Source organism: Aptenodytes patagonicus, chromosome 6 (genome assembly GCF_965638725.1).
Source record: "Aptenodytes patagonicus chromosome 6, bAptPat1.pri.cur, whole genome shotgun sequence".
In the NCBI taxonomy this organism is placed as follows: domain Eukaryota; kingdom Metazoa; phylum Chordata; class Aves; order Sphenisciformes; family Spheniscidae; genus Aptenodytes; species Aptenodytes patagonicus.
The window spans coordinates 26,127,985-26,155,628 of record NC_134954.1 but is presented as its reverse complement, the minus strand read 5'-3'; the positions used below and the strand labels follow the sequence as shown (position 1 = coordinate 26,155,628).

The window sequence follows — 27,644 nt, the reverse complement described above, 5'->3', positions numbered from 1 at the left end:
GTTTATTACCATCACAAACACCAGAGCTTTTATTTCACAAAAGCATAAAGCTGGCATCCTTGCCCCAGCCCTCTCCCTGTGAAGGGCTTCCAACCTGATTGTATTTTGATTGTCCCTCCCCATTAACTCTCCTCTGAGTCCTTACATCAGTCTCTCAAACCCTCTGCCTTCTCCTTCCTGCTTGTTGAAACACCTCTGTTGGGGGCATGATAGGAGCCTCTTAAAAGCAAAAGTGTATGCCATGAAGCAGTGGCTTAATCCACTTAAGTAGCTCTCCTGTGAGCTGCAGTTTAGAGCTGTGCTCTAGGAAAATGCAGTAGTTTGTGTACAGACTGGCATATCTGCGGGCAGTTTACCCTTCTGATGTAGGGGCTAATATCATGGTTGCTTTAAGGTTGTGAACAGGCAGCTCTCAGATGATTGAGTGAGACAGAGCAAGTTCAGACAGGTCCAGTCTGTGCAGGTATTTAGAAAATTCTCCAGCTCTGTATGAACTGAAGACGAGCGTTCCCTCACAACTGGAGCAGGTGCATCAGAGAGCTGATCTCTTCTGTCCCCACAGAAGGGGAACAAAAGCTTTAACATGCTACCTGTTCTCATCTCCCTTTTCACAGTGTGCTTTAGCTGAACTTTGGAGATGGGGGAGGGAAGGAGCTTAAACTTTTATGCTGTCTAAGCTTCTAAAGCTGAAAAATCAGCCGGTTAACCTTAAAGAAGGCAAAACAGAGCGCTTCTGCTCTGAGTGCCAGCCAGTAAGCCACGCAGGTGTCCCTGATGGTAGAGACTGGAAAGTTATATCTTGGAAAACACCCCGGGTTCAGTCCAACCTGCAACGAGTAGAAAGCCCTTGTGTGACTTCACCAAAAGACTGGCAGGAGGAAAGAACAAGCTGTGGGTGAATCCTAGTAGCTCTGGCAAGCAGATTAAGACCAATCATCAGAGAAAATACATTAATTAGAAATAGATTTGATGTTGTTTATTCTGCATGAAATATTTGTGTTAATATAGGAGGAAGCCTTTCTTCACGATGGGTATATGAAGCCACCAAGTTTTCAGGTAGTACATCCTCGCTCTGCAGTGATGTCGCTTTTGAGAGCCTCCACTTTGTGCACTCTGTTTTGGAAAGAGGGAACCTTTAAAACTTTGAAGTCCTTCTTTGTAACACCAAGGCTTGTTAGAAATGCTGATAGACATGAGAGTCAATCAGAGGTCACTTCTGGTGCTGATTCAAGGCTGATGGACGGTGTTGGTATTGTCTGAGCAAACCTAGCAAAACTAGGGGTTTAGATTTTTTTTTTTATTTGAAAATTATTCATGCACCCAATTTCTGAGCTGAGTTTCTGAACTCTGAAGTGTAGGCATTAAAGGTAAAGATACATCAGAAAAGATGTACCCAAATATGCCACGTGGAGAAGGAAATAGACAACAGAGAGCACTTAAAATTGCATTTGAAGCCTACTTCATACTCAGCTCAAGCTCAGTAAGACAAGCCATCCGCAAAGATTTAGAGAAGAGAATCTGGCCAGGGAGAAGCTCTTAGCTCCAGTAGTGTTTCAGGTAGTTCCCATACCTGCTGTCTCTAGGACAGTCTGTTGCCGCTCTTCGAGAACTGGGAAAGCTTTCCTATAGATGTCCCTGTTCCTAACAAATGGCACCTGTTGTCCCTTTGCTGGTGGAGTTAGAGGAGATACACAAATCTGTTCATGGTGACTCAGGTAAAGCAGCTCCTGTGATGAGAGAACTCCAGGTTTTAGGATGTTTACTTTAGGATGTCCATATGGACAAACATTTCCACCTTTAGGGCCTTTTATTTCCCTTCATCAAGGGAAGTGGTCCAAATCCATTGGCCATCCATAGCCATAGCTATCTGTAGCTATCCGTGGCCGTAGCCATAGCCTGCACTGGCCTAAATCACAATCTCATTGCATGCACTTGTAAATGCACAGTATGTTGAATAGCAGTTGAACCATGGTAGCCTTTATGCATTGCAATAGAGCTTTTTTTTTCTTCCTAAATAGTTCTCAACTTGTAGTTCCCTGAACGATCCTTTTCTGCTATCACTTCATTTCAGGCTATTTCACTGTGGCTGTTGATCAGCTTGGTTCAAAAGGTTGGTTCTTGGAGAATCTAATCATCCTCTCTGATTAACTCTGATTAATTCAGTCTGTCCAGAATTGTTTTGGGCATCAGTGGGCATAAAAGGGAAGGGAAATCAGAAAACTGTAAATGAGGGGCAAATGGAACAGCTGCCATCTGTTTAGCAGAAGCACACAGCCCTTGGCATGGGGAGTAAGAAGAGGGCCCTTGAGAGAAGAAGGGCTAAGGAACGTACAGTCCCTGGCATGGCAAGAGTACGGCAGCAGGGATCCTTGGTATCCAATGAGGAGGACTGGGGAAAGGAGGAGGAAAATCCACATAAGGGGTGGCATGGAAACACAGGGAGGGAGTTTTTAGATGAAGCAGGACCAGCCTGCCAGAACTTAGAAGCCTGCATCTCTCCAGTGTGGATAGCAAATGTTTGCATCAAGTGATTGAAGACAACTATTAGCATGAGCAACTCACAAAAAGCAAACTATACTATTTTTTAATTTTCTGTCATGGAAGAATGTAGCAGATTCTTTAACCCTGAGACTCAGAATGAAACTGTTTGCTGAGATAGCTCTATTTGTTTCCAAGGAATTACTTACAGAATGAATTTGACACAGGCTATTTCCTGCCAGTGAACTAATGAAGAGTCTAACATCTCCAATCCAGTTGAGCTTTCTGCTAACATCAGCTTAAACTTAATTATTCATGGATTCTTATCAGTATTTCTTGGTTTTGCATGTCATAGAGAATTGGTAATGGGATATGGAGCTCTTTCTCTCCAGATTGCTAGCAGAAGACTGCCCTAGGTTGAAGGGAACAATCTTTGCTACTTATCTGACTGCTTCCCAGGTCTTACATTAAGTTAATTGCTACTCTCTTCTCAGTGACTTGGTGAGCTAGTGTCTGCTGCAAAATTTAGGATTGTGAATTGCTGTTAATAACATCAGTACTTAGCAAAGGAAATAGAAGGATTTTTATCCACAGATTTCTGTAAGTGTATTCCACCTCAACATCTCCTGCCTGTCTTCCCTGTGAGGCACTGTTGTTGCCATATTTGCTGACAAGGGGATGAGGTGGAGCAGGTAGGGTTGCAAGAGCCCCTTTCAGTACTGGTATTAAAAAGCTTGGCTGTCCTGCCTGCCAGCCAGCCCTCGGAGTACCAATAATGATACCCTTGAGGGCAGGAAGGAGTGCTGAGTGCCTCCAGGATGGGACTGATCACATTCTCAGTATTGCTATTCTGGGTACTATGGATGACTGATTGTGAACTGCTTGTTGCCTCAAAGAAGAATGAAAAGGGATTTTGAGAAAAAAGAAAATTTCTTCATTTCTTCAGCTGCTCATGATAGAATAGTGGCTGCCCTTAAACTTTCTGCTTTAAACAAAAAGCTCTCAGGTAATAAATGCTTACCTGTAAAATCAATGTGGGAAAAATTAGCTGCATTAAATGCTATGAAGAACTACTCCAGAAGAATTGTTTCACGAAATCATGAAGATCTCCAGGGCTCTAGAGAACAGAGACAACACCTGGGAGGGACATGACACCTCAGGGACCTGACTACAGAAATGTTTAAATACAAATTTCCAAGGCACGTATTCAGAAGTTTTTCCATTCCAGATATGCCTGTGTGTCATAGACATCTGTCCAGATGAGGCAAGAATACCTCCAGTTTATTGAACTGCTACTGTCATTAACAGAAGCTCCCCGTCTCAAAGGCAAAATAATCATTCAGCATAAAGCATGGGGGATGGCAAAATGTGTTGTTCCACAGATATCCCAGTACAACCTATAAGCAAAACTTTCTCAGCTTCTGCTGAGGAAGATGCTAGTGTGATGACTTCAGGGAAGGTTATAGGAAATTTTTGTATGACTTGGTTTCCCTGCTTAATTTTATATTGTTCTCTGCCTGAGTACATACAATTAAGTCCTCTGAAGGCTTTGTTAAAGGCTCAGTCAGGAAATCAAAAAAGAGATACAGGTGGAAGTAGCCATAGATACACAGCCTCAAATAACAGAGAGAGACCATCAGTGAGGGAGAAACTATTTCAGTCGCTCTAATGGGATAGTCTTTCAAATGCTAAAGCTGGGATCAAAGGAGGGCTAAACCCAAAAAGACCTAGAGAAGAGAGAAGTGAGTAATTAAAGTTAGTGAGGGTGAGTGTAAAAGCCCAGCAGGTTGAGATCTACATGCACAGACGGGGATACTGAGCTGTGAGCAGGACAGGTTGCTGCTCCCACTTCTGTCTTTCACTGTTTGTATGCTTTTATTTTGTATCTCAGTGAAAAAATAAATTGTGTGTTGCACAGAGATGCTAGCTTGGTCACATGGCAGATAATATACGTGTCACAGGATCTTGCAAAGGAGTCCGCATGGGTGGTATGGGGGCCACGAACCAAATCACAAATCCTGTTCTGAGGGAAGAAACCTCTTGGCTGAGTGTATAGTTGATGGGACCTCGATGATAAAGAGCACGACAGCCAGTTTGTTGACTGTGACAAGTAGCACCTTGCTGTATGTAAAATCCCACTTATCTGCCAGTCAGTATTTAAAAACAGGCAAAGAAAAGAACATTCGGAAGATGGATGAAAAATTAAGCCTTTGAAATCACCAGCAGTGCAGTTGGTAGCAATTCAGTTAGAAATGCTTATGGTTGATCTACTCAATCGAACATACATTTTGGAAACAAACCTGTGTGTTGGATTCATATTGTTGGTGGTAATGTCGCAGCCAAATTTTGTTTTAAAGTGGCAAGTTGTACATCTTAGAAGAGAATAAAATACTGGCTTTTAAATGCAGCTTGCTAGCAGTCCTAGAGATAATGTTTGGCAGTGTTTGTTTCTCTTGTTTTCCTACCTCCTGTGTGCTAGGTGGTAGTGGCTAACTCCAGAAGCTTACTGCCTGCTGCTGCCTTTACTGCCACCACAGCTGGAAGGTGAAACCTCTAACTGTGGTCCCTGAAGTCACTAAATGATGTTTGTGGTAGGAGTATGGTATTACAAGCAAGGCTCTTATGGTAGTGAAATACGACCATTAATATATTTTTGCAGTTACAGTAAATAAAGCAGTAAAACTGAAAGAACCCAGCTTCTGACGAAGTGCTCCATTAATGTATCATGAGTATTGACAACGCCAAGGTCATCATTTGGTTTGCAGCTACACTAATTACCAGCAGGTTTTAAAATACGGTATTTTATGGGTCTTCTAGCTGGCAGGCTATTTAGAGATGGGTGATTTGTTGAGCACTATTCTTTGGGCTTTATCCTTTCATGGCTTTGGCTGTCACCATAGCTCTGCAACAAAACAATCTCTCCTGGCAGTTTGAATTTTTCACGGAGGGGTTATTAACATTTCTAAGCCAGCTGATATGCCTAGACAGTACTCAAGCATATTAAACTGTTACATATTTCTCTTACAAATGTGCAGTAGCCATTTTCCAACCAGTAGCCAAGTGCCAGTGCAAGCTAGGGTGGTGTGGTGGCTGGGAGACAGAGGAACACTGTGTTCGAGGACAGAAAGCTGGGAGCCGAGCTCAGCTGGGGCCATGCGAGTGTGTTACGATAGGGTGGATGCTCTGTTCTTTGTTGCTGTGTGTTGAGGGGGGTGGTAAGCCTGTGAAATAGGACACCCTCATTCAGGAAAAGCAATTCAGAAATTATTCTTGAGCTTTAATACAGAGATGGCAATTTCTCGCCCTGCAGACCGGCTACTACAACCTGCACTTCTGAAAAGGACTAGTGTTTTTTTAAATACCTCCGTGTCTAGGCACCTGGTTTGAAACACCTCACAGGGAGTCCAACTCTTTTTGAAAATCAAACACCTTAAGGTACTTCGAAGCCCTTTATACGTTGGATTTTTACTACGAAAAAAAGCAGCAGGAGACTGATGAGTTTGCAGTGCTTGAGTGGAAGGTGTATGAAAGAGTATGACGTGGGGAGCGCTGCTGACTGCATGGTCATAGCTACATAGTCAGTCATTTGAAGCTTGACAGTGTTTCAAAAAGCCTGATCCATTCAGAGCTAACTGAGAGTGGTATCCCAAAATGGACAGAAGCCAGCCACAAAATGAGTTAACTTCTTCCTCAGCTCATTAAATGAGTTGCCAGGTCAAGAATGAAGTCTGGATTCACACGTAGGTACATGTGTTGTCACAGAAATGGTATGAGAATGACAGAGAATGGGGACCTTGATTTCTTCATTTGTTGCTTTAGCCTGAAGTTTTCTGTACAAGCAATGTTGCTGCATCTCCTCACACTGTGTAGGGCAGGGGGTCTGTGGTGGACATCCTGCAAACTAGTCACAGGAGCACCAGTACTGCTGGTTGGAGCTGGAGGAGGCAGATTTCTCTGCCTTTGCGTGTTTCCTGTTACAGATGTTTTCCCTAATGCCAGCATGGATCAAACCCAGGTTAGTCTGCTCCAGATTGGGAAGCATTGCCCCAGTAATTAGAAATTACCCAAAATAACAAGGTGCTGCAATAGCTAGGTAGTGGAAGGGCCCAGGTAGTATGCAGAGAAACATGAGTCAGGGAGGAGGCTAGCTCTTAACTGCTGTGGTCCTCTTCCCACAAGTGCTGCTGCCCACGGCGGTGAGGGGAGGAGTGGGCAGCCAGGTGGGCAGAAATCACCTGCTTTCCCAGCAGCAGCTCCCAGGTGAGTGTGTGTGCCTGGTGCATGGCACAGTGCTCCCAAGGCACCCTGATCAAGGCTCCTAGATTCTCTGGTGACAATGTTATTTTCCCTGTCCCATAAAGATCTTTCTTCAACACCTAAAAAGGTATTTGAAGTTGTGAATTTTTTGCCTGATCTAGCTGATGTGTGCTGCTGTTTCCACCTGAAATGTCTGATGTATTTCTGATTATTAAGGTGCTAGCCTGTCATATCCCTTCAGTGTTCAAGCGTGTGGGATGAGCGGATCAGCAATGTGTGTTCTATTTCAGAGTTCTCATCTCTGGCTGTTCACAGGAGGACAAAAGCCTTCCGTGGAGATGATATGCCTGTCAGACTGTGGCAATCATCAGCACTTTCTGCGAGGAGAGGGAGACTAGATCCACTGCTGAAGCAAACAGGCGTAATGACACTGCTTTTTAGCACCCCAGCAACAGATTATTCTCTGTGCTCCAGCACCCCCATTCAGAGCTGTGGGTAACGTGCTGGTGACAGCCCAGCTGTGTGGTGACATGGCCAAGGACAGGAGGCAGGGGAAGGGGAGCACAGCTGCTGCATCTAGAGCTGAGGCCTCCGTGGTGTGCTGGAGCTGCCTGCAGTTGGTGCTGCAGCAAGAGGGCTGCAAAAGGCCACAGAGCAGCCCTAGGGTCTCTCTTGTCTTCTCCCTGGTTTGTGGGCAGTGCATATACAGTGCACTCATGCAATAGAAGAGGAGAAGGAAAGTGGAGTCAAAAGAAGCCAGGAAAAACAGCTCTTGTTTAATAAGCATTTGAAATATTTCTAGACAGAGAAAATGTGAGGTTTTATTGTTCCCGTTAATTCTTTAGGCTTTTTCCTTTTGCTGAATTAGGCATAATTTGTATTAATATATTAAGTATTGTGCTTATAAGAGAGATGCTGGTTGGTTAGAGAGCAGTCCAAACTACACTCTCAGACACTGCATATTCTTATTTAATATATTTAATATAACTGTATTTTAATTTGCTTCATAATAAAGAAGAAATAAATATCCAAAGTCAGCTTTCATGGAATGAAATAATTGGTTGCACACTCTTAAAGCATTTTTAACAGGAAAATTTATAACAATTTTGTAACTTCTTTTCAGCTTAATTTCCAGATCAGCAAGATTTATGAAATCTTGTTGTTTGTGCCTGCCTACTTGTCCCTGCCTTTGAATAACTTCTACACCTATTAGCCAAGTTTATCCTAACTTGAGCTAGTGAGAGAGCTCTCAGAAAGTACTGCCTTTTTTTAAAGGTTTCATGAAACTAGGTGGCAAGCTAGCAGAGAGGGGCCATGTAAGTACCTCCACTGGGGAAAAAGGCTGGAAAAGAAACTCAGCTTTTATTAGAAATCAAAAAAGCAGCATTGCAGGCTGGTAAACATCTTAGGTACCAAAAGCTAATCAACGACAGATTACAAGGTCCCAAAAAAGTAGGCTTTGTTACAGTGCTTGAACTATTTACTTTATATGTGAATCAGTGGGGAAAAAAAACCCCTCTGTTAAGCAGCAATTGTTTATAAGCTTTAATGCAGTAGTAAATAAAATATGAGAAAATGGTAAAAACCTAAATATGAGAGATTCATCCATGCTTTTGGAAATCCTAGTTGTTTTCCAGATTTGCAATGGGATTTATAGGTAACCCTACAACAGCTCTAAAACCCACTTCTCACCCTCCTCACTGCACAGATGGGTAGCTGGGTGAATTAATCTGAACATCTCTGAAGTGACTCCAGTATTTTCTGGGTTATTACAGTCATTTCACCAGAGAATCTCACTGAGAATATTCGATATTTCTGTGAAAAAAATACTGAGTATCAGCTAGCACAGATATCTGATTAATTCAGTCAAATACGAGAGATATAGTGTTATGTATATAGTAATGCCTTTACGCACCATTACAGTATGCTGCCTGATAGTGTCGCTGAGCCTTTTTTGAACTTGTATTAATGAGAACAAAAACTGAAACTGTGTTTTTGGGGTGGGTTTCTTTGTTGTTGTTGTTTCTTTTTTTTTTTTTTTTTTTTTTTTTGCAGAAAGCTAAAGTTATTAGTCAAAGGAAATTAATTATAGGAAATGCACACTTTGTTGCAAAGGATACTGCAGCAAGACAGGCTTGATTTCTTGTTCCAAAGGCTCTCCTGTGGATGCTGTAGTGTCTCAGCAGGGAAGCCTTCCATCTGAAAAGAAAAGCTCGTAAAATGCATTTCTGACATGTTAACAGGTAAAGATGCCTTTGTTCAGAGTGTTGTAAAATACTACCTATATTTGGGCTGATGTTGCAAACAAAGAGACTTTCCACTAGATGGCCCTCCACATCAAACATTGAATATGTTTCCATGTAAACACGGAAACAATTTCTTGGCTTTGAATTTCACTTTAAACTTTGTCAACAAACTTTCTGTCCCATGATTCACGTAGGCCAAACTCAAGCCTTCTCCAGTCCTGAAGCTGCACAGCCCTATTCCTGCAACCCAATACCTACATTAAAATACCTTGTCTTTTTTTACTGTCAACCTGTACTTAGAATATGTGTGATTAAAATCCTGCCTTCTCGTATATGGGAGCTATATGAATGGCTGTTAAATGTTCTTTTTATCTACGTATAACAAATTGAGATCTGGGACTTAAGGTGGCGAGGTTGTCATGCATGTTCATGAACAAAAGAGAAAGCACTGATATTACAGCCTTGCCATTTGTCTTGTTGCATTGGTTCTGCTTAACATTTTTACATCTGGCAGGGTTTCCTAAGGGGAAAAAACCACAGAACTAAACTTTCAGAGGATGTAAACTGACATCACTCTATTAAAATTTAAAGATTTGCATTAATCAACCTCAGATTTGGCTTTGGTCAAGGAATATTAAGAGATATCCCCTCTGATTATTCTGCCTATGACAAGTCAACAGGAGGCCATTTTTGGAGGTCTCTTCTCTGGTGTGGCAGAGAATACTTCCTTTTATTTGTTTCTCCAGGTCACTGCTGTTTGTCCAAATAACACCTTCCTGTGCTTCTTATGTTTTGCTGATGCTGCCTAGTGTTAAATTGCAGGATGCTTGACACAAGTGTCATCTTCCTGCCATGAGCTCCATGTAGGTAAACTCCTTTCACACACAGCTCTTTCCAGTGCTAGTTATTCCCAGAGGATGACTCACACACCATTAGTGGTACGCAACCACTCCAGAGCTTTATAAATGAGCCTGATGGTGGATGTGTAGCAGAGACTGTGTCTAATTCTGCTGATGCACAGGTGCTTACAAAGGGAGTTTCACGAAGTAGCTGACCAGGGGTTAATGCGAAACAGGTCATTGGTGCTAACTTGATGCTTTGTGCACAAATGGCAAATCACAGCACCTGCAGGAACCACATAACAATTTAAGAGATGGAAACAGGCCTGAGGAAGAGAGTGAGACCGAAGGTAAGGTGTTGCTGAGTCTGGGTGTATTTTAGGTTGGCGTAAGGAAGGGGATGGGGACTAGGTTTATGGGTTGGACACTGCAATAAAAGGATGGGATAGAAGAATTTTGTGTCCTGCCTCAGTGCAGCACATGTAGTCCATTGCAGAGCTGGGTGCCATTGCTGTCCTCCGAGTCGCTGCTGCTAATAATGGTACCCCAGCTAAGCAGGTTTGGAACTGTCTGTACTGAAACAAAAGCAAAAGTCTTCCTTCTCATTTTGTGAAGTGACCCATGGACTTCGGGGTCTTAAACTGTTGCAAAATATGAAATAGGCTCAGGACAATTTGAAGTAATGAGTTGCTTGGCAGGAAAAGAGCAAACAATGGTGCAGGGTACTAACAACTGATGCTGGTAATAAGTAAATTAAAACTGTCACTAATAAGGTATGTGTAGGGGCCTTTCACCAAGCAATGCACAGAGGGATTAAAAAGTTGAAATTAAGTGATCTTGACCATTAAAAACAAAATAAGAAAACATATTAAAGAGTGCTTTTGTGAGTAGGCAAGAACTGGTACATTCACTGGGAAGAAAATGCAGCAGGTTAACAAGAATGTGAATTAATATTGCTGTGGGCCCTGGTGAGGGCTCTTTGTTTCACTGTGCTGCCTTCAAGGGGCTGGAATCAGTTTTCCTTGCTGAGAAGGGTGGTGTTGCTAAATGGTATTATGATAACATAATGAGAAATCAGAGCAGCTAAGTCTTGACAAGGCATCCAGCTCGAGTTAATTAAAATAGAGAAGTCATACCATGGTGCCAAGGGAAATAGTAAAAGCACAGATGGGGAGATTTGATTGCTTACTGAGGATTAGTGTGGTTAGTGCAGAGGTCTTAAAAGGACAAAGGGACAATCTGGACAACCTCAAGGCTGGAACCAGAAGCTGAGAAGAGACATGGGCGTGTGGATTGCAGATAAGACAATTTTAAGATTCACTACCGGTGTGAATTTGTGAAGGAAAAGGCAAGCTTTTTAGGATTAACCCAACTTTTTAGTAATTATGGGAGTAAAGTCTGGGAGAAAGGGTGCCTGTACACAGTCATGACTCATCATAATAAATTATGCTCATACTGTAGTAGAGCCAAGCCCGGGCCAGATCTGTTTAACAAAAGGTTATCCTGAGCCAAACTGTTCCCAGCCCAAGCCAGGCTGGCTGATCCTTTTCAATGTTACAAGGCAGATGTGGTTCAAAGTGCACCTCAGCATGCCAAGTGAGTCTTGGAGGTGCCAGTCACAACTCTGCTGGGGTCCAGTAGCAAGAACCTGTCTGCTCTGGCCTGGAGGGGGGAAAAAATGCATGTAGCGCAGGATGAAGTGTTAGTGGCTTTTCTGTGCAGCTCACACCAGCCATAATCCCCTAATGTCCGCTTCCCACAAAAGACCATAGTGCAGAAATATAAGTAGATCAGATGAAGGTGTCTTCCATGCTCTGTTTGGCCTAAGACCCCAGAGCACACTGAATTAAATGGCATAATCTCTCTTCTGCACATCCTTTCATATCGGGCTTAATTTCTGCATGGATTCGGAGGGATCATACATAGGCTTATTGCCTTTGTTGCTGTCTTCACTAGGACTGCATGGGAGTCCCATGCAGGAGGGGACACAGTCCTTCCTGTGTCCCAACACAGGAGGCCTGGGCTGATCAGCTCCTAGGACAGGACTGTACAGAAAAGACCTTCCCTCCATCCCTCCCCCCCCCAAAAAAAAAAAACCAAACGAACACAACTAACCCAACCAAGTAAAATCTCAGGGCAGGCATGATATTTCCCTGGGAAGAGGAAAGGGATTGTCTGGAGGCAGAAGAAGGAAATTCCAGGGCAGATGAAAACAGAAAAATTTCCAGATTAGGGGGGGTCCTTAGAAAAATAAGGTGCATGAGTGTAGGAACATGTTTCTTCCTACTCTTCAGCAGACTAGATGCTGCCTAACTTCTGATCGGCTCTCTGTCAGGTTAAAGATCTTCTTGTGCCTACCAAAGAACACAGGCTACTTGTTCCTAGGTTACTACATTAACTGAAAACAAAAATACTGAATTACTTAGTAGTTCAGAGCTGCTTTTGTTGGGCCTCTTGGTGGAAATCAGTCCTGATTATGCATAAATTACCAGAGAAAGCTGGTCACTTATAGCATGCTAAAACCAGACAGGACAGTATGAAGGGTGGGTAGGAGGAGCTGACCCTCCTCCAGTTCATTTACAAAAACAAATACCTTTTTATAATTTTGTATCCCTGCAGACACCCTGTGAGGCTCCAAGGAACCTATCTTGAGTGAGACAAAGAGGGTGTTAACCCACTGCAAGCTGCTCTCTGGCAGGTTTAGAGACTTTGCTTGGTGGGGGAAAAGTCCCTAAGCTGGTGTTTATTGATGGCTAAACATGGGACAGACCTCTCTCTATTTTGGAAATAGGAAGGGTAGGCCTGGGAATCTCGCCAGTAAACAGCTTGGGGTGTAGCCTTAAGGGCCCTTACCTTCCTCTGGTCTGTCTTCACATGCTGTTTCTCTCACTTCAGGGCTGAGGTCACTGCTTTTGTAACGTTTTTAGCAAAGTGTCAAGGTGAGACACTTGCTGTGAAACCAAATGTAGACCACGTGGCAGGCAGCTCCTATGTCAGCCCAAGCAGACAGCAGGAGTTCAAGAACATTTGGTTTATGTGAAAAGCCTGTACTACTGGTAGTGCAGATTTGAGGCTATGGAAGCAGAGGGGCGTCTCCTTACGTTGACTCCTCAGCTTCTCAGGCTGCCAACAGCAGAAACAGCCTTAGATGTATGTTTGCTTTGACTAAAAGTGGGTCTCAGTGATGCATATCAGAAACGGCCTCACTGAGGGTGTTGACAGGAGCTGAAGTGGTTCACAAATAGTATAGGAGTCTTTCAGGACAGATAGCTGGGGACGAAAAGTGACATTGTGCGTCTCATTTTCACCATCACTTCAATTTCTAATAGCAGGCAGGAGAGAGAAATAAGGAGGGAAACAGTCTCAGCTCAGAAATTGATGAGGAAGAAATTGGCATGATACTTGGCAGGAAATGAAGAGACACAAGTGGCAGGGGTTGAGGTGGTGTCCTGGGGGACGGCACGCATAATTCCACAGCTGCTGTGCTAGAGCTGTAGCTGGCACTGATGTAACAGCGCTGGTTTGAATACGGCTCGGGAAATATCCAAAAGCAAGAGAATACTGTGGGCTTCCCAGGGAAGCCGAGTGTTTGAAAGGGGAAGGAGTCATGGGGCAGCTAGTATTGACGTGACCACCACAACATCCGATGGAGGTAGCACTTCCAGGAACGGGAGCTGTACAGGGGTGTGTGCCCCTGAACTGCCTCAGAGCATTGTTGAGGGACTTCAGTGGGGGGAACAGTGCAGTTCTGATCCGGTTCAACTCACAGCTCGTTAAAATGGCTCATTAAAATGGGTTGCTAATTCATTTAAGTTTTCTTCCTGTATATGTTGTCTTGCAGCTTTTGTGTTCTATAGCAGTTTTGTGCATCTTTATATTCCTCTTAGTTGCTATCTGTTGTGCTGGGCTGGCACTGAAATGTTTTCCTTGGAGCAAGAAACGGCTGCTTCATGGGAGGAAAAAGCAGCTCAATTAAAAGGAGCTAGGAATTCCTGGAAAAATGCTGAGAATGGGTTAGAAAAATTGTTTGTTTTCTAGTTGCTCCCAGTAGCTGTAAATATAATGAAGTCTTACAGGATGGGCATTTGCCTGTGGATAACTGAGCTATATCTGAGCTACCTGGAGGCAGTTTGGAGCTGGCTACCATGCTAGTAGGTAGCAATGCTTACGAAAGCATAGAGGGACTGAAAAGGGAGTGCGATATGTTGGCCCTGAACCAACACTCAGGAAGTGAAATTCTAATTTCTGGCTCTGCCACTGCTTTTCAGTATGATTTGTGTTAAATTGCTGAAAATGCATCTGGCCTCAGTTCTTCATCAGGTACCCTTGTACCTTTGTTCACATAGCCTTTGTTGGCTCTAGCTGCTGCTGAGGACAATAGCAAAGGAAAAGAGAGGATATATCTCCTCTGGTGCTCATCCTTTAATGAGCTGGAATTTGGACTGGAGAAGAAAAAAACCCTAATAATTAAACTAGAAATAAAATTGACTGTGTTTAGTGAAGATCTCAGCTTGTTGGCTGCCTTCAGCAATGTTCTCTCCGTGCCTCACTCTCTCCCTGTTGTGAGCTGTAACTGCCAGTTTGGTGAGAAGTTCTGGGCATGTCAGGGGGTGATGTGTCCTCTGCCTTGTGCCTGTGGAGGTCACCAGAAGAGTGAGACTGATGTAGGCTTACATAACCCTAACACTGGTAGTCTTGCCTAAAAAAAAAAAATATCTCTTTTCTTTGCAAGTTCAGAACATTTGTGTTCCTCCTCCCTCCCTAACATTGCTTTCCTGCCATGAAGTCTGAACCTCTCCTGTGAGAGGACAGTGTATTGCTATGGAAATGAGCGGGAGCAGTACAAAGCCGCTGTTACTAGGACAAGGCAGAGCGAGGCCTCGTGGAGAAAATCTGTGCTGGATAAGTAACAAAGGAGCTGCTGGGAAGGGACAACAGAGCTTGTGAATGGCACTGTGTATGCGACCCATGGCATATCCCCCCCTTGGCTAATAAGAGATTGTGACTCTTATTCAGCACATGCTGGCAGTTAATCTCTCTGCCATATGGCGGCTGTGCCTGGCACCTGCTTCATCAGTGTGAGATAAGGTCAGCATCTCCCTGTGGGCAGAGGTATTTCAGAGAATCAATGTTGCTTCAGCATCTTTGCCATCTGGGAATGACTGCCATTCCTAGGTACAGTGCTGGGAGCTGGGAAGGAGCATCTTAACTTTGGCAGTGAGGCTCCTTCCTCCTAGTCCGTGCCGTGTACAGATTGTATCCATTCATTCACAGTCTGTCATCAAAAGGCATGAATAGGAAGATGCAACATGTAAAAAGAAAATAACATGTATTTTCTTTCACGCTGCTTTTTTCCTCCCTTTTCTGTTTCTATTCCACTTCTAGCATGTTTCCTTCTGTCTTGATTCCTGTATTGTCTTTGCCCCCCAGCTTGTACAGTGCAGGCGAACGCTTCCCAGCTGTCAGGGAGGAACTGTGACAGCGTACAGCTGTGGCTGGGGTCCTCCTGTCTGCTGCATCACCATTAAAGCCCCTGCCTGTCTGCCTGTATATGCCAACCTGTCTTTTCTACCCTTTTTTCCTTCCATCTCTCTTCTGGTATTTCATTTTATCTTGCACTTTACACTCTCCAGCCATCTGTCTCCCTTCTCATCAAATCATCCATCAAGGAAATACCATGCTAAACCTCTCCTGTACTGCCTGGCTTTTTACATGAGACAAAACATGTTAAGACAGGGACTCAGCCAGACAACTTCTGCTTTTGCCTGCCTGCAGCAGTCCTTCCTAGGCAATGTTGGAGATCATTGCTGGTGAGACAGGACAGAGACAAAATTTTTGGTGCCAGCCACAACCAGAAAGACAGACAGCCTAAGATAGAAGGATGCTTTTAGGAGGTTGGTGGATGTATGTAGTTCCGCCATTTGAGAAGGTTTCTCTCAGGAGAAGGAGCTTTCTCCCTGACTTAAAGGAGAAGCCACAGATTCAGACATGTATTTCTAGTTCTGCTCATGACCCTGTGTGATATTGAATGCGTGTTTAATCTCTTCTGATAGTTGCTAAATACTCAATAAGAGTGATATGGTATTGTTCTTTACCTAAGGCCTTAGACTTCTGCAGGTAACTCCTGTTAGCGCCTATGTTGTATAGTGTTTGAAATTCTTTTAGAAAGGTTCCTTACAAATTAAACTGCTTTAGGAAAGAAGGCTGATATTTTAAAAATAGGCCTTATTTAGTAGACTGTTCCTCCTGTTTCACAAATGCATTGTTATGAAAAGTAGGTAGGCAGGAGAGATCATTAAATCTAAGAAACAGTCTGGGATGGCTTCTCTTGGTGTCCCGTGAATCTGTCCATAAATGACCATGTAAACTAGCAATTGTTTGCTATAAATCCCTGGTCATATCTGCAGCTTGTCACATGAAAACATGTTAGTGGTTGAATCATGTAGGTCCTTTCAGCACGAAAGAGGCACTGTGGCAGAGGAGGAAAACCTGTCTTGTTTTGCCTTGCCAGGCTCAGGAAATGAAAATGGGTGAGTTCTGCTAGCTGCAGCTCATAGCAGTCAGGGCCAAGAAGTGACCTGCAGGAAAGTAGGTGGTGTGTGGGACTTACAGGCATTTTTTTTTTCCTCAGGTTGTGTTACTTCTCTAACCTTTTGTTGAAATATTTGTCAAATATGCCAAAATTCTGTTCTTCTGACATCCAGCTTAATTGTCAATATTGCACCTGCAAGGCAGATTTCATACAAAATTTACCTTGGCTTTGTGATCACTATGGCCTGATGGTATTTGGAATTAGAAAAAGTGATTCAGGGATTTAATGCTGAGTCCTCCCAGTCTCTCTCTCAACGTCCTTTCTTGTTTGGGAACCTCATCAAAGCATCTTCAAACCAGCACTTTCTAATTCCTGTTTTCTTTTGTTTCAGGTTTCATTTGACCTTTAAAATCATTGTAATCCGAGCTTATTTTTCACACCTGTTTCTTCCTTAACTTTAGTAATTGCTATGCCTGATTTGTGAACTTTGTACAGTTACAAGAGCAATGTCTCTTATCTATAGCAAATAACAAGCAAGGTGCTGAACTGGAGCCAAGTGGAGACAGATAGGCTGAGGCATGGAGACTAGGACAGTCAAGCTGTACCTCTCCCCTGCGGGTCCTGACCCTGAAGAGGCTTGCAGAAAAGTTTAGAGGGAATCTTAAAGGTTTAGAAAAAAGTTGTCTTTTAATTGACTTCTATTTAAAGGAGAAGAAAAAGGGACAGCTCAACCAGAAAAACAGTACAGTTAAACTGTTCTGTTCTGACTACTTGTTTTTTCACTGACAGCAGCTCATTTCCCCAAAGTGAGAATATGGATATAGGCAGGAAATAATTATGGCTGGTTCTCTGCCCTGCTGGGAGGAGCTGGCCTGCTCATGGGCACTTGGCTATTCACGGCTGGGAGAGCTTCAACAGCAAGTGAGATGCCTTCTGGACCTAGATAAGCCCAGAAGAGGGGCATTCTTGGAAGGAAGTTGAAGAAACTGCAATAGCACGTGAAGGCTCCTGAGCTCAAGGCTCTGTTACTAAACATGGCTGGAAATAGCCACATGAAACAACATTCCAGTGAAAATGTTGATTTGTTGGACCCAACTGTCTCATCCAAAACACTTCTGTTCAAGGAGCTGTGGTGGACTCTGAGACGGCCTTTCTACACCGCTCTCCCTGGGCTCCTGGCCAGGCAGATCAGTCTCTGGGGCAGGCCCAAAGCACGGTATCATTTTCTAGGCTAGGACCTGGTGGGTGATGTTGGAACAGACAGCCACGTCAAAGACTCCATGCTCATACTGAGACAGTGACGTGATGGCACCCAGGGAACCTCAGAGGTGAATGTGAGCATGCAATTTAGTCACATACTTCCCCTGGGTATCCCCTCCTAACACAATCTCTTGGGATGAAGGGCTGTGGAAATCTTGGCGTTATTCTGGTTGGCTTCCCTTTCTTGTATGGGGCTTCCCTGTCATGGCAGCAGCGTGCATGTTGACTTGTTGAATTGGTTAGACTAAACTCTTTGTGAAATAGGAAGCTTCCCTATGTGTGTACACAGTTAAGTCCATACCAACTACTGTAAGACGGTAATATTTCTGACCTTTTCTGCTCAACTTGACAATAGCTGTTTATAGTCAATAACAGAATATAATGCAGTACAGTTTTTGCTGGATTTACAGTGTTCAGTATGGCTGAATGCATGCTTTCTTAGATCTCCCAAACTCAACAGATAAGATAACTAAGCTTTCAGTGGGATGTTGATTGAAGCAGAAATGAGTAAAGTAATTAACAGTGTGTGATTCAGTTTGAAAATCAATACAGACTGTATTGAACCACAATAAAAGCCAGAAGAGGGGCTGCTAATACTGTAGGTCTGAATCAGCAAGATATGTAAAAAGTGCATCCACCTAACATAAATTTACCAGAGAGCATTTGAAAAAAATCAATAACTAGAGCATTAAGGCCAGGTTTACAGGAAATTGCAGGAGAATCATTGAGGTTGGCACCACAAAATATTGAACACTGAGGCGCAATGGCAAGGAGCTGTCTAAGTTCAGTATCCTCAGGAGGGTCTTCAGAGCTGCCAGCCCCTTGCAAATGGTCCAGATGTGGAAATAACCTCCTAAGCTCAAGAAAATGAAAGGAGACAACAACCAGATATTCTCCAGAGCCACATATTCTGGATGTATACCAGTGTGCCAAGACACCAACCTTTTTAAATTTTTAAATCTAGCAGAACTATAATGAACAGTTATAAGCTCCTGTGGAAAACTGAGGGGAGTGGCTTTGGCTGGACTTGCCCAGGTCTGATGGGGTTGAATCTGTCTTCCAGTTATTTGCTGTTTTCCATTTTTGTAAAACTAAAGCCTGCCTGCGTTCCTAAGATTTTTACGGTAGCACAGTTAAAGCTGAACAAGCTCATGCCATAGGGCTTACTCTGCCATCTGTAGGCTATAGCAGATGAATAGTTGAGCACAGGATAAGCAAGGCTGTGAACTTGTGATGTCTCATGGGCTCTGTGGTACTCTTTGCATGCGGGCTAAATGAGAGAGTCGTGAGCTACTTTGCATTTGTCATGAGGATCTCATCTGAGAGTGAACCTGCAGTCAGCTACTGCAGAATAATTAGCAAGTTCAATCCTTTGCTTACCTTTCACATTATTTACCTTACATTATTCACATTTACACTTTCATGGCTGTAGACGTGGATTTTTAAAAGGTGGTTCAGTTGAAGGTTGCTAGTTACCACTTTTGCTTTGTACTTTTCAGTAGCGAGGATGTCAGTGTTTGTTACCCTCCCAGATGTGGCTGGGACTTCTAGCTCATGATAACTAGCTCTTTTATCCAAGAGGAAGGAATAGCTCTGCTGTAAGGATGATATTTTCAGGCATCAGGAAAAAATAATTAGATTGAAAAAAATAAGAACTATTTGTTAATTGAACAACTGTATATAAACAACAAGCCCTTGAGAGAGATATTTGCAGAACTACAGTGCTGTGTAACATCACTCTGTGAAATACTGGCTGCATTAGACACTCCTATAAATGCCAGCAGATCATTGTATATTGTATTTGCATTTATTTTTCTATCAGCCAAAAGCGTGCAGCTGAGATGACAAGGAACTCCTTTGTTTGTTCACATTTAATCCTAACCAGCTGGTGGAAAATACAGTTGTGATTTTATATGGAAATGAGAGAATCTGCCCATTAATAGGACATCCTTGGAATGCCATGAGCTAAGAGACAGCAAACACTTCCACCATTAACAGAGGTCTGAAATTATAGTTGGAGGTGATTCGCACAAACTTGAGTTTTCATTACTTCCCTTCCATTTTGCAATAATAGTATAATTCAATAGTTTGGGTGTTTGAGTGCCACTGGCTGCTTAAGTTATTAACTGTGTTGTGACTCATTGATAGATGCAGGGCATGATCCTGAAGCCAAATATATAATTGTATCAGTATTGTTCACATGCTTTTCAGTGGATGCAGGATTGAGTGACCAAAAATAATCACCTTCTGTTTTGCCTACCCAAGCACCATAGCAACTGAAATGCTGTGCTTAAAATTATCATTGATTTTTCCTCCTATCCCTTTGTTCCATATGGCGCAGCCTGTCAAACTGTCTTAACATACAGCTCCATGGAAGCCAACTATCAGTGTGTAAGGAAATGAAATGTGCACAAGATTTGATGACTGATGCTGAGTTTCATAAGCTGTCTGCTTTGTTACTTGGCATGCCCTGAGACAGCATGTCCATGGCGCAGCACGACTTTCTGCAAGGTGAGACTATGCACTGTCTCCCATGGATGGAAGCACTGCATTGCTATATGCTGGTAGTGCGGGGGAAATAATGAATACAGTAATGCCATGTTAAGTAAGGAGCCGCGTTCCATCTGTTCTTGTTGCATCAGTAGTAGAATCCATTTTACTTGAGAGGAGAAGGAAGATCATTCTTGAAACAATAGTTAAAGATTTGACCATGCTGGTGAACGTGGGAGGTCCTGGTAGACTTGTCAGGACTGCCAAAAAGGTTGTCTGAACTTAGAAATTTTTATTTTTAGGCACCTAAACAAATAATATAACTTCAAAACAGCTGAGCAGCCAGCAGTAGTCATTTCATTGACTACTTTTTTGACTATTGTATTAGATCTTTGGCTTGTGCACACACTATTTTTCAAATACTGGGACTAATCCTTTGATGCTTACCATTACTTAAAAAGCTCCAGGATACCTCTGCACCACCGACGAGAAGAGCAACAAGAGCTGGGAGTTTACAAAGCTGCATGTTCTGCAGATCCCTTGTCTTTGCTACTTATGCCCTGCGTAAACAGCAAAGTAGCGTGATGTTGTAGCAGTGGTGCACTGCTTCGTGCCGTGTACACAGGGGTAAGCAACTGCCAGAGGCATAGACCACGAAATAAAATAGTGCTGCTATGCCTACTTAGCATCACACAAGATGATGAACAATTGCATCAATACAGTCTTTTTGATTCAAACTAAAGCATTATTAGCCAGTGTTCAGCCTATTAAAAAAAAAATAGCTTTTCTTCTGATCAGACCACACCTGGAAGAACTTGAAGAGTTCCTTCTCTGCAGTCCAGGTGCTTCACAATTCCCCCATTGCACCCCCAGCTCTGACACTGAGATCTGATAATGAAAGCAGTGCAGTGCAGCAGCAGTGTGCTGGCCAGCAAGCCAAGAATTGGTCTCCAAATGGACATTGGAAACGCCAAGTCTGCTGTAGGGTATGCTGGTACGTTATAGTGTATGTCACTCATCCCAGACAATTCACAGATTGACTGTGAGTCTGCAATAGATGAGAATTCAGTATTTGTATATCATGCATTAAAAAAGGCAGGGGAAGGCTTATCATCTATAAATAACATGATTTGATTCACTGAAGCAAAAATGTTTGTCATTTATAAATGAGATAACTTCATTCACTAGAGCCATTGCGATACAATTTTACAACAGGATTGAGAGACATTTTTATTGATCACTTCAAATCGATTGTGTCGTTGCATACAAATTGATACAAAACATCACCCAATCACATTTATGACTCTCCTACATCAGTACATGTGGAATGTTGTTCTGTATCATCGCATATTTGTTTAATCAAGCTAATATTTCGTCTGCCTCATTGGAGTGATAATGTGATGAGAACAAAGTCAAATTACTGAAAATGATCAACCCATTCATTTCTGATCAAAGAGCTAGCGGAGGGATTTAGACTTTTTTTAAAGCACACAAAGATTCATTCTCTTTTCTAAACATTAGATTTTGCAGAAAGAAAACGAAATTTCCACTTTAGGCAAAAACATCTTTTGGCACCACAGAATTCACAAGTTTCAACTTTCTGTCCTTGAGAAGAGCTGCTAGAATTGGCTACGGAAATCACATTGCTTTCACAGGCTTTTTGCATCCTCTGCTTCATTTGCCTTTCTAAGGACTCAGTGTAGAAGATCTTGCTTTCTCCAAGTCGGACAATCATCCCAAAATCCTAAGGAAATGGACTTCTCTGGCTGTGCTTTAGTAAAGAGAGCAAATGCAACTGCATACCGCCACAGAGAGACAGCGTTCAACAGTTCCTCGAATTTGGATGACACTTCTTTGTACTATTTGCTGGAGGAATGGACTCTCAACCCATCAGACACAAGCATGAAGATGTTTTTAATCCCTCCAGTTGTCTGCCTCGTGGCAGGTATCCTCATCATTCCTACCATCTTGTTTGTGATCTTCTCTAGGTTTAGCATCCGTCAGGAAACAAGGTACATGCTGCTGGGAAATGCTCTGCTTTCTGATCTGATATACCTTTTGTTCTACACCCTGTCAGCTGCTCTCAATGCAGCACATGTACATCTCCCAGAGGAAGCTTGTGTCCTCCTATTATTTTTGCTGGCGGTGGCTTACTCTGGAGGATTGTTCACAGCTGCTGCAATCATCTTGGACACATACATAGCTATTTTGTTTCCTTTGCGCTACATTGCTATTTTGCCTCCTTCACGAACTAAAAAAATTATTGTATTACTATGGATGTGTTCTGCGGCTTTCCCTGGGATTTTCTTCTTGGTGCTATCGAGCACTCACAGCTTTGCGTCCTGTGTCCTGGAAATGTGCTCGGTTCCAGTAATACTAATATTAACTCTGAATGGGACTGATGCTGTGAAACTCTGTTTCTGGCTTTCTACCGTGGTTATCTTTCTCTGCCTGTCTCTAATATTTTGTTGTTATGCTATTCTGTATTTTAAAACCAAACAATCGGGTATATGGGAGAGCATCTGCTCCAGAGCCAGTGTAACATTCTTAATGCACAACACTGTGTTATTTTTTTACTTCTTTCCACTCTTGGCCCTTTTTGTAGAATCATTCTTGCGTATTAACTCTGTCATCAGGCTGCAGACAGGAATCTGGGTCTCCCTGACAGTCTTCAATGTCCTGATGATTCTGCCTAAAGTTTTGTTCCCTTTTCTGTACGGACTTCGGTACAGAGAGATCTCAGCGTCTCTCAAATCTATTGTCAGAAATAAGCATCTTCACCTGATGTCACCTCCTCCATCACCATCCTGAGCCAACACAGAGCACAGCCACAGCAGAGGAGTTGTCCTTACCTTGTTAGCATGCAAGCCTGATGGAAATCACTCAGCTTCTGAAGAAGTAGTAATCTGAAGAAGAAGTGATCAACCCATGTCAGAGAAGACAGGGGTTGATCACTGCCTCCTTGGTGCCAGAAGGCCACAGATCTTTCACCACATCACAGCTGAGAATACAGCGAATGCTACCCTGGACGAAGTTCTAAGCTTTGTTCTGATGTGGGAGGGCAGTATCTTTTGGAGGAGATATTGAATCAAGATCATTTTCACCCACCTGTGCCAGATGCCTTTCTGGAAAATAGAAAATGAAAAATAGATGGTGCAAAGCAAAGGGGTGTAAAGCAAACGGGGTAACCACAGGTCTCTTGACAGCGTCACCTACAGCAGAGAGGTTCCTTAACCAAACGTGCTGTGAACACAACAGCTATTTCTTTCACTCACAGTGTATTCTTGCAAGCTTGGTAGCCAGTATCTTGTCCTTTAAAACATACGCTGAGAGGTGCCTCTGGAAACTGCTATACTCAGTGAAATGCTGTGCTTCATCTTGTGCAGTGTGCTAGCATATTAGCTGCCTTATGGATTCTGTCTGACAATCTGCAAAACATGGAATTTTTATAAAATCTCAGTCTGATGGGAAGTCACCTTTGATCAGTGTCTGTTGGGCAGCCCAGCACATGATGCTGTCAGGCAGTAACAGAGATGGGCTGCTCAGTGAGGGAAAACGGGAGCAGCGGGTGGCAGTGCCTCCATGCAGGATGCAGTCCCGCTGTGCCCATGCCGGATGAGCCAAGCGGGTGGCCACGGGGAGCCTGGGTCAGCCCAGAACCCTGATTCCCTGCTGAGTCTGTCCTGATGTGACCAGGCCAAGGCTGAGCCCAGCAGCTGGGGCAGCAGGGCAGGAGCAGCGAGGTGCAAGGCTGGGCACAAGTGTACTCACAGCATGGCTTAGACGTGACCCGGGGTGAGAGACTAAGCGTAAACACTGTTCCTGAGTCCCTGCTGAGGCATTTCCCAGGTCTGTCTCACATAGATCTTCTCCAGCAGCCTGATCCCAGGTTATAGCTGCACCATATCAGAGCTTGTGTTGGGCACCTGCCACCATACCCCTAGGAAGGTCAGGAGGAGAGGCTGCAGAGCCTCTTGATGTACTCAGGGGCAGGAAAGATGATAGCTTGTAAAGTATTTTAGGTTTTCCAGATCAGCCACCTACCTACAGAAGATGAGTGAAACGTATTTCTGATCTTTAAAGAAATCAAAATTTCATTAGACATAAATGTCAGTGTGGAAAATTTAAATTGTAGTGCTGTTCCTTGGACTTGAGAAAAGAGCTTTTGTATTTCTAAAGATAATATTTTTAGAATTTGTCACCTTTTATACAAAAATACATTGGACTTAAAAGGCATTAGAAAATGGCCCTTGATTTCACTCTGTGCAATATTTTGCTTGTGTGCAGATTCTCTCCACCTTCTGTTTGCTTTAAGCAATACATAGAAAGTGCTGAATGTGGCTTTTGGGTGTTTCACGCTCATCTGAAGAATTCCACTAAGTGTGAGCCAGGAGGAGATCAGTGTCTGGTTGCATGAGGTGGTTTTTGGCAATGAAGGTTTGAGAGGTTCCTGCTTATCTCTTTCTCTCCTCATTCCCAGACTGCTTGTTAACCCTCCTCACATTGTAGTGTCTGCTCTCTCCAATTTGCTGATATGACTGCTTCTGGGGTTGCAGGTTAAAAATATCCCTCCAGAGAGAAGTGGTGGTGTTTTCATTTTAACCGAGATTATCCCAGCGATCTGCTTTATAGCATATTCTGCAAACAGCTGTGTCAGCACAATTGAGGGGGGTAACAAATTCCAGTTCAGAGGTGGGAATGAGCAGGAACATCTTAGAGACTACACTTCTTGTGTAAAAGCATCTTTAAGGTAAAGTTGTTGCAGGTGAATAAACTGTACTATTGTGTATTTGCTTTAACCATTGTTCTGTGCTTGCCTTATTTTGACCTGAAGGAACATTGGTTTCCTGAGCAATGGCTTTGTTTTCCAGAAAAAAACCCACATTTCTTCTCAATCCTCTTCAATAAAAAAATTGGGACCTAAAAGTTGCTTTTTACTGGCTGCTTTTATTTTTCTGCAAGATGAATGTACCGTAGACACTCGGCACACAAGCTATGTTTGTATAAAGACTTTAGTTTCAGCCTATAGCAGGGCTCTTCCATAACACTAGGAAGGATGGGGAAAATGTCTGTATACTAGATCGGGTGCTTTCTACTAAATCCCTTTAGCATATGGTATGATCAAGAATGGAAGGGGCACTGGTAGCTCCCCAGGCCGCTTGTATCCTGGGCCAAATCTTTATGCCAATGCCTGTTGGCAAAGATGCTGATAACTTACAGGTTGTTTTGTCCATGCAAGATTCTTTCAAGCTTTATTACCTGAAGTTTACCTATATTGTAAATTTTCATGCTAAGTAGTAAAGATAACTATGTAAATAGTATAAAGTAAGGTAGTTCTATATACAGCCATAGGTGACTTCTTTGAATAGCTGCAGTTTAATAGTATTTGATCTTCCTGCTAACCTTTGTCAATTATGAAGTTAATCTCCAGGACAGAGTCGGATAGGATTATATTGCCAATTCTGTAACTCTTTCTTACATACACATCCCCTGCGTATATTTAGAGATAGCTAGGAGTTTGGTGACATAAAGAAGGACACTGAAAGAAGGAGGAAGTGAATAGGCGATTGTGGCAAGTTTATGTATGTGTGAAATCTGTCTACAGTGATATCGTAAGGACCAAGCAAACAAAACACTGCTTTGTGGAAATGACCTTCTAAGAAAGGTGGATAAAATAATCTTATTCATGTCCTTGAAATTGTTCCCTAAAATGGGTGTTTGCCTAAAAGATTTTAGTTGAACTGAAATTAGTTAAGTTGAATGGAATTCTAAAAAGGTCATCTGCATTGCGAGTTGACGATATTTTATTGATCCCCTTTAAGGTGGTTTAATATTAGATAGGCAAGTCTTTCTTAAGTAACTGCTTGTAGACAACTTCTTACCATGGAATATTACCGTGCTGTTTGGTACAAATCAGTATGTTACAGCACGCGTAGAAGAAACACACCATACACCTGAATCATTTGCCTTTGGGGATTTCCCCAATCTATCTGAATAGGACCAAAGGAGTCACCAGGGCAATGTCACAAGCACTAGGTTCCTGTAATTCTTTTCGTAAATGTCTTAAGTTTTGTCTTAAAGATTGTTAGGCTTTTTTTTTTTGCCAGAACCTCATGGCTGTAGTGATTAGCAACCTTAAAAGGATGTCTCCAGATAAGCTCTGGAAATTCAAACTGAGACTATTTACCCAGCTATCAACCTCTTCGAGGTCACATAAGTGAACTTCTTGGATGTCACTGTGCCTGCCCAGCATTTTAATTTAAAGTGTAAAGGAGAGCAGTTGACTTTAACATGTGATTTGGCAGCTGGGGGCAGTAATCCTTTAATAAATTGCAATAGCATGAGTCACTAAAGGTATGCTAATTTATAGCCTAAATATATTCCTGGTCAGTTTTTCTCTTCTTTTCTTATGCTAACATTGCCACTTTGCCTACCACTGTTCTCTTCCCTCTCTCAGTTGGATTTACAGTGCATTTGAGTGGTGTCTGTAACCTCCAGACTGAAGGGAGTCAGACCTCATTCCAGGGGCTGGGTCTGTGCCATGCAGCACTGGAGAAATAATTAAATCTGCAGTTAAAACTGTGCCTCAAATAAGATAAGTTTCAGTGTCACGAGATACGGCGAATCTCCAGGCAGGTAAACAAGCACGCAGCTTTGGATTTGGGGTTTAGTTTATTTGCAACGATTTGAGTAATTATTCAGTAAAACTAATTAACCTCCTGCAGTTTTAGTAATTAATATTAGAGTGTCTACTCCTGCTCCACTAGCTGGCTGTGTCATTTTCTAAGGGAAGTTTAATACAGTAATAGGTCAGAAGGAAACTGGCATTTGGCTGGTTGCACTCGAGGCAGCCCCGAGAACCCCAGGGCTGCGTCCCAGCGCTGGGGAACAGCACCGGCTGCCCTTGAGACAGGTCACGCGGCTCCCGCAGGCAGTCGTCTGCGCTTTGCTTCGCTAGTCGCTGTTTTTGTACACCGAGATACGGTATGTCCTTTGGACAGAAACTGTGATTGTGGCCATTCCCTGTGGGAGGTGAGTATGTATGACAGATGAGAGAGAACCCGTGATAGGAAAAGGAAATTACAAGTTTCCTTGAAACTTGATTTCTGTTGTCTCCTGTCTCCACCCACCTCGCTGCTGGTAACTGAGGGCACAGCACTGCTAGTTCTTGCCATTTCTTTACAAGCCTCATGATTTTTGTCATCTTCATAAAACTACTGATCCTGAATGGTTTTGTTTTTCAACATGCTTCTAGTCCTTCAGATTGCAACATGAATCTGAAAGGTACAAAGAGAAGGGAGGCAAATAAAAACAACTCTTCATGAACTCCTGTTAAAATGTCAGAATTTTTGAGAGACTCTCATGAGTTAGGAGAGGGAAAGGAGCCAAGCTGTGGTTCTGCAGTCTCGTGTTTGTCGGTGAGGAATGATCTGGCTCATGCGTGCCCAAGGTCTACAGGTGTGGCTGGGGAACTGCCACAGGAGAGACAAGAGGCTGTTGTCTGTCTCTGCTATACGGAGTTAAGAATTTGTATTTAGAAGT

General features: G+C 42.9%; 2 protein-coding genes across 3 annotated transcripts in view; both read left to right on the top strand.

Annotated features, from left to right (window-relative positions):
* Nucleotides 1-9,962: 9,962 nt before the first annotated feature.
* Nucleotides 9,963-27,644, top strand: part of KLHL24 (kelch like family member 24) — an 81,933-nt gene continuing 64,251 nt past the window's right edge. For both annotated transcript variants that reach the window (XM_076341621.1, XM_076341618.1), the window contains exon 1: nucleotides 9,963-10,170. The gene's annotated coding sequence lies outside the window, so the exon portion shown is untranslated. The remainder of the gene's footprint in view (nucleotides 10,171-27,644) is intronic.
* GPR148 (G protein-coupled receptor 148) lies at nucleotides 21,855-22,932 on the top strand. Its single transcript, XM_076340692.1, has one exon. The coding sequence runs from the start codon at nucleotides 21,855-21,857 to the stop codon at nucleotides 22,911-22,913; it is 1,059 nt and encodes a 352-aa protein (XP_076196807.1). The 3' UTR covers nucleotides 22,914-22,932.

Coding starts and splice junctions, on each gene's coding strand:
- GPR148 (XM_076340692.1), top strand. CDS start 21,855: ATGGACTTCTCTGGCTGTGCTTTAGTAAAGAGAGCAAATGCAACTGCA.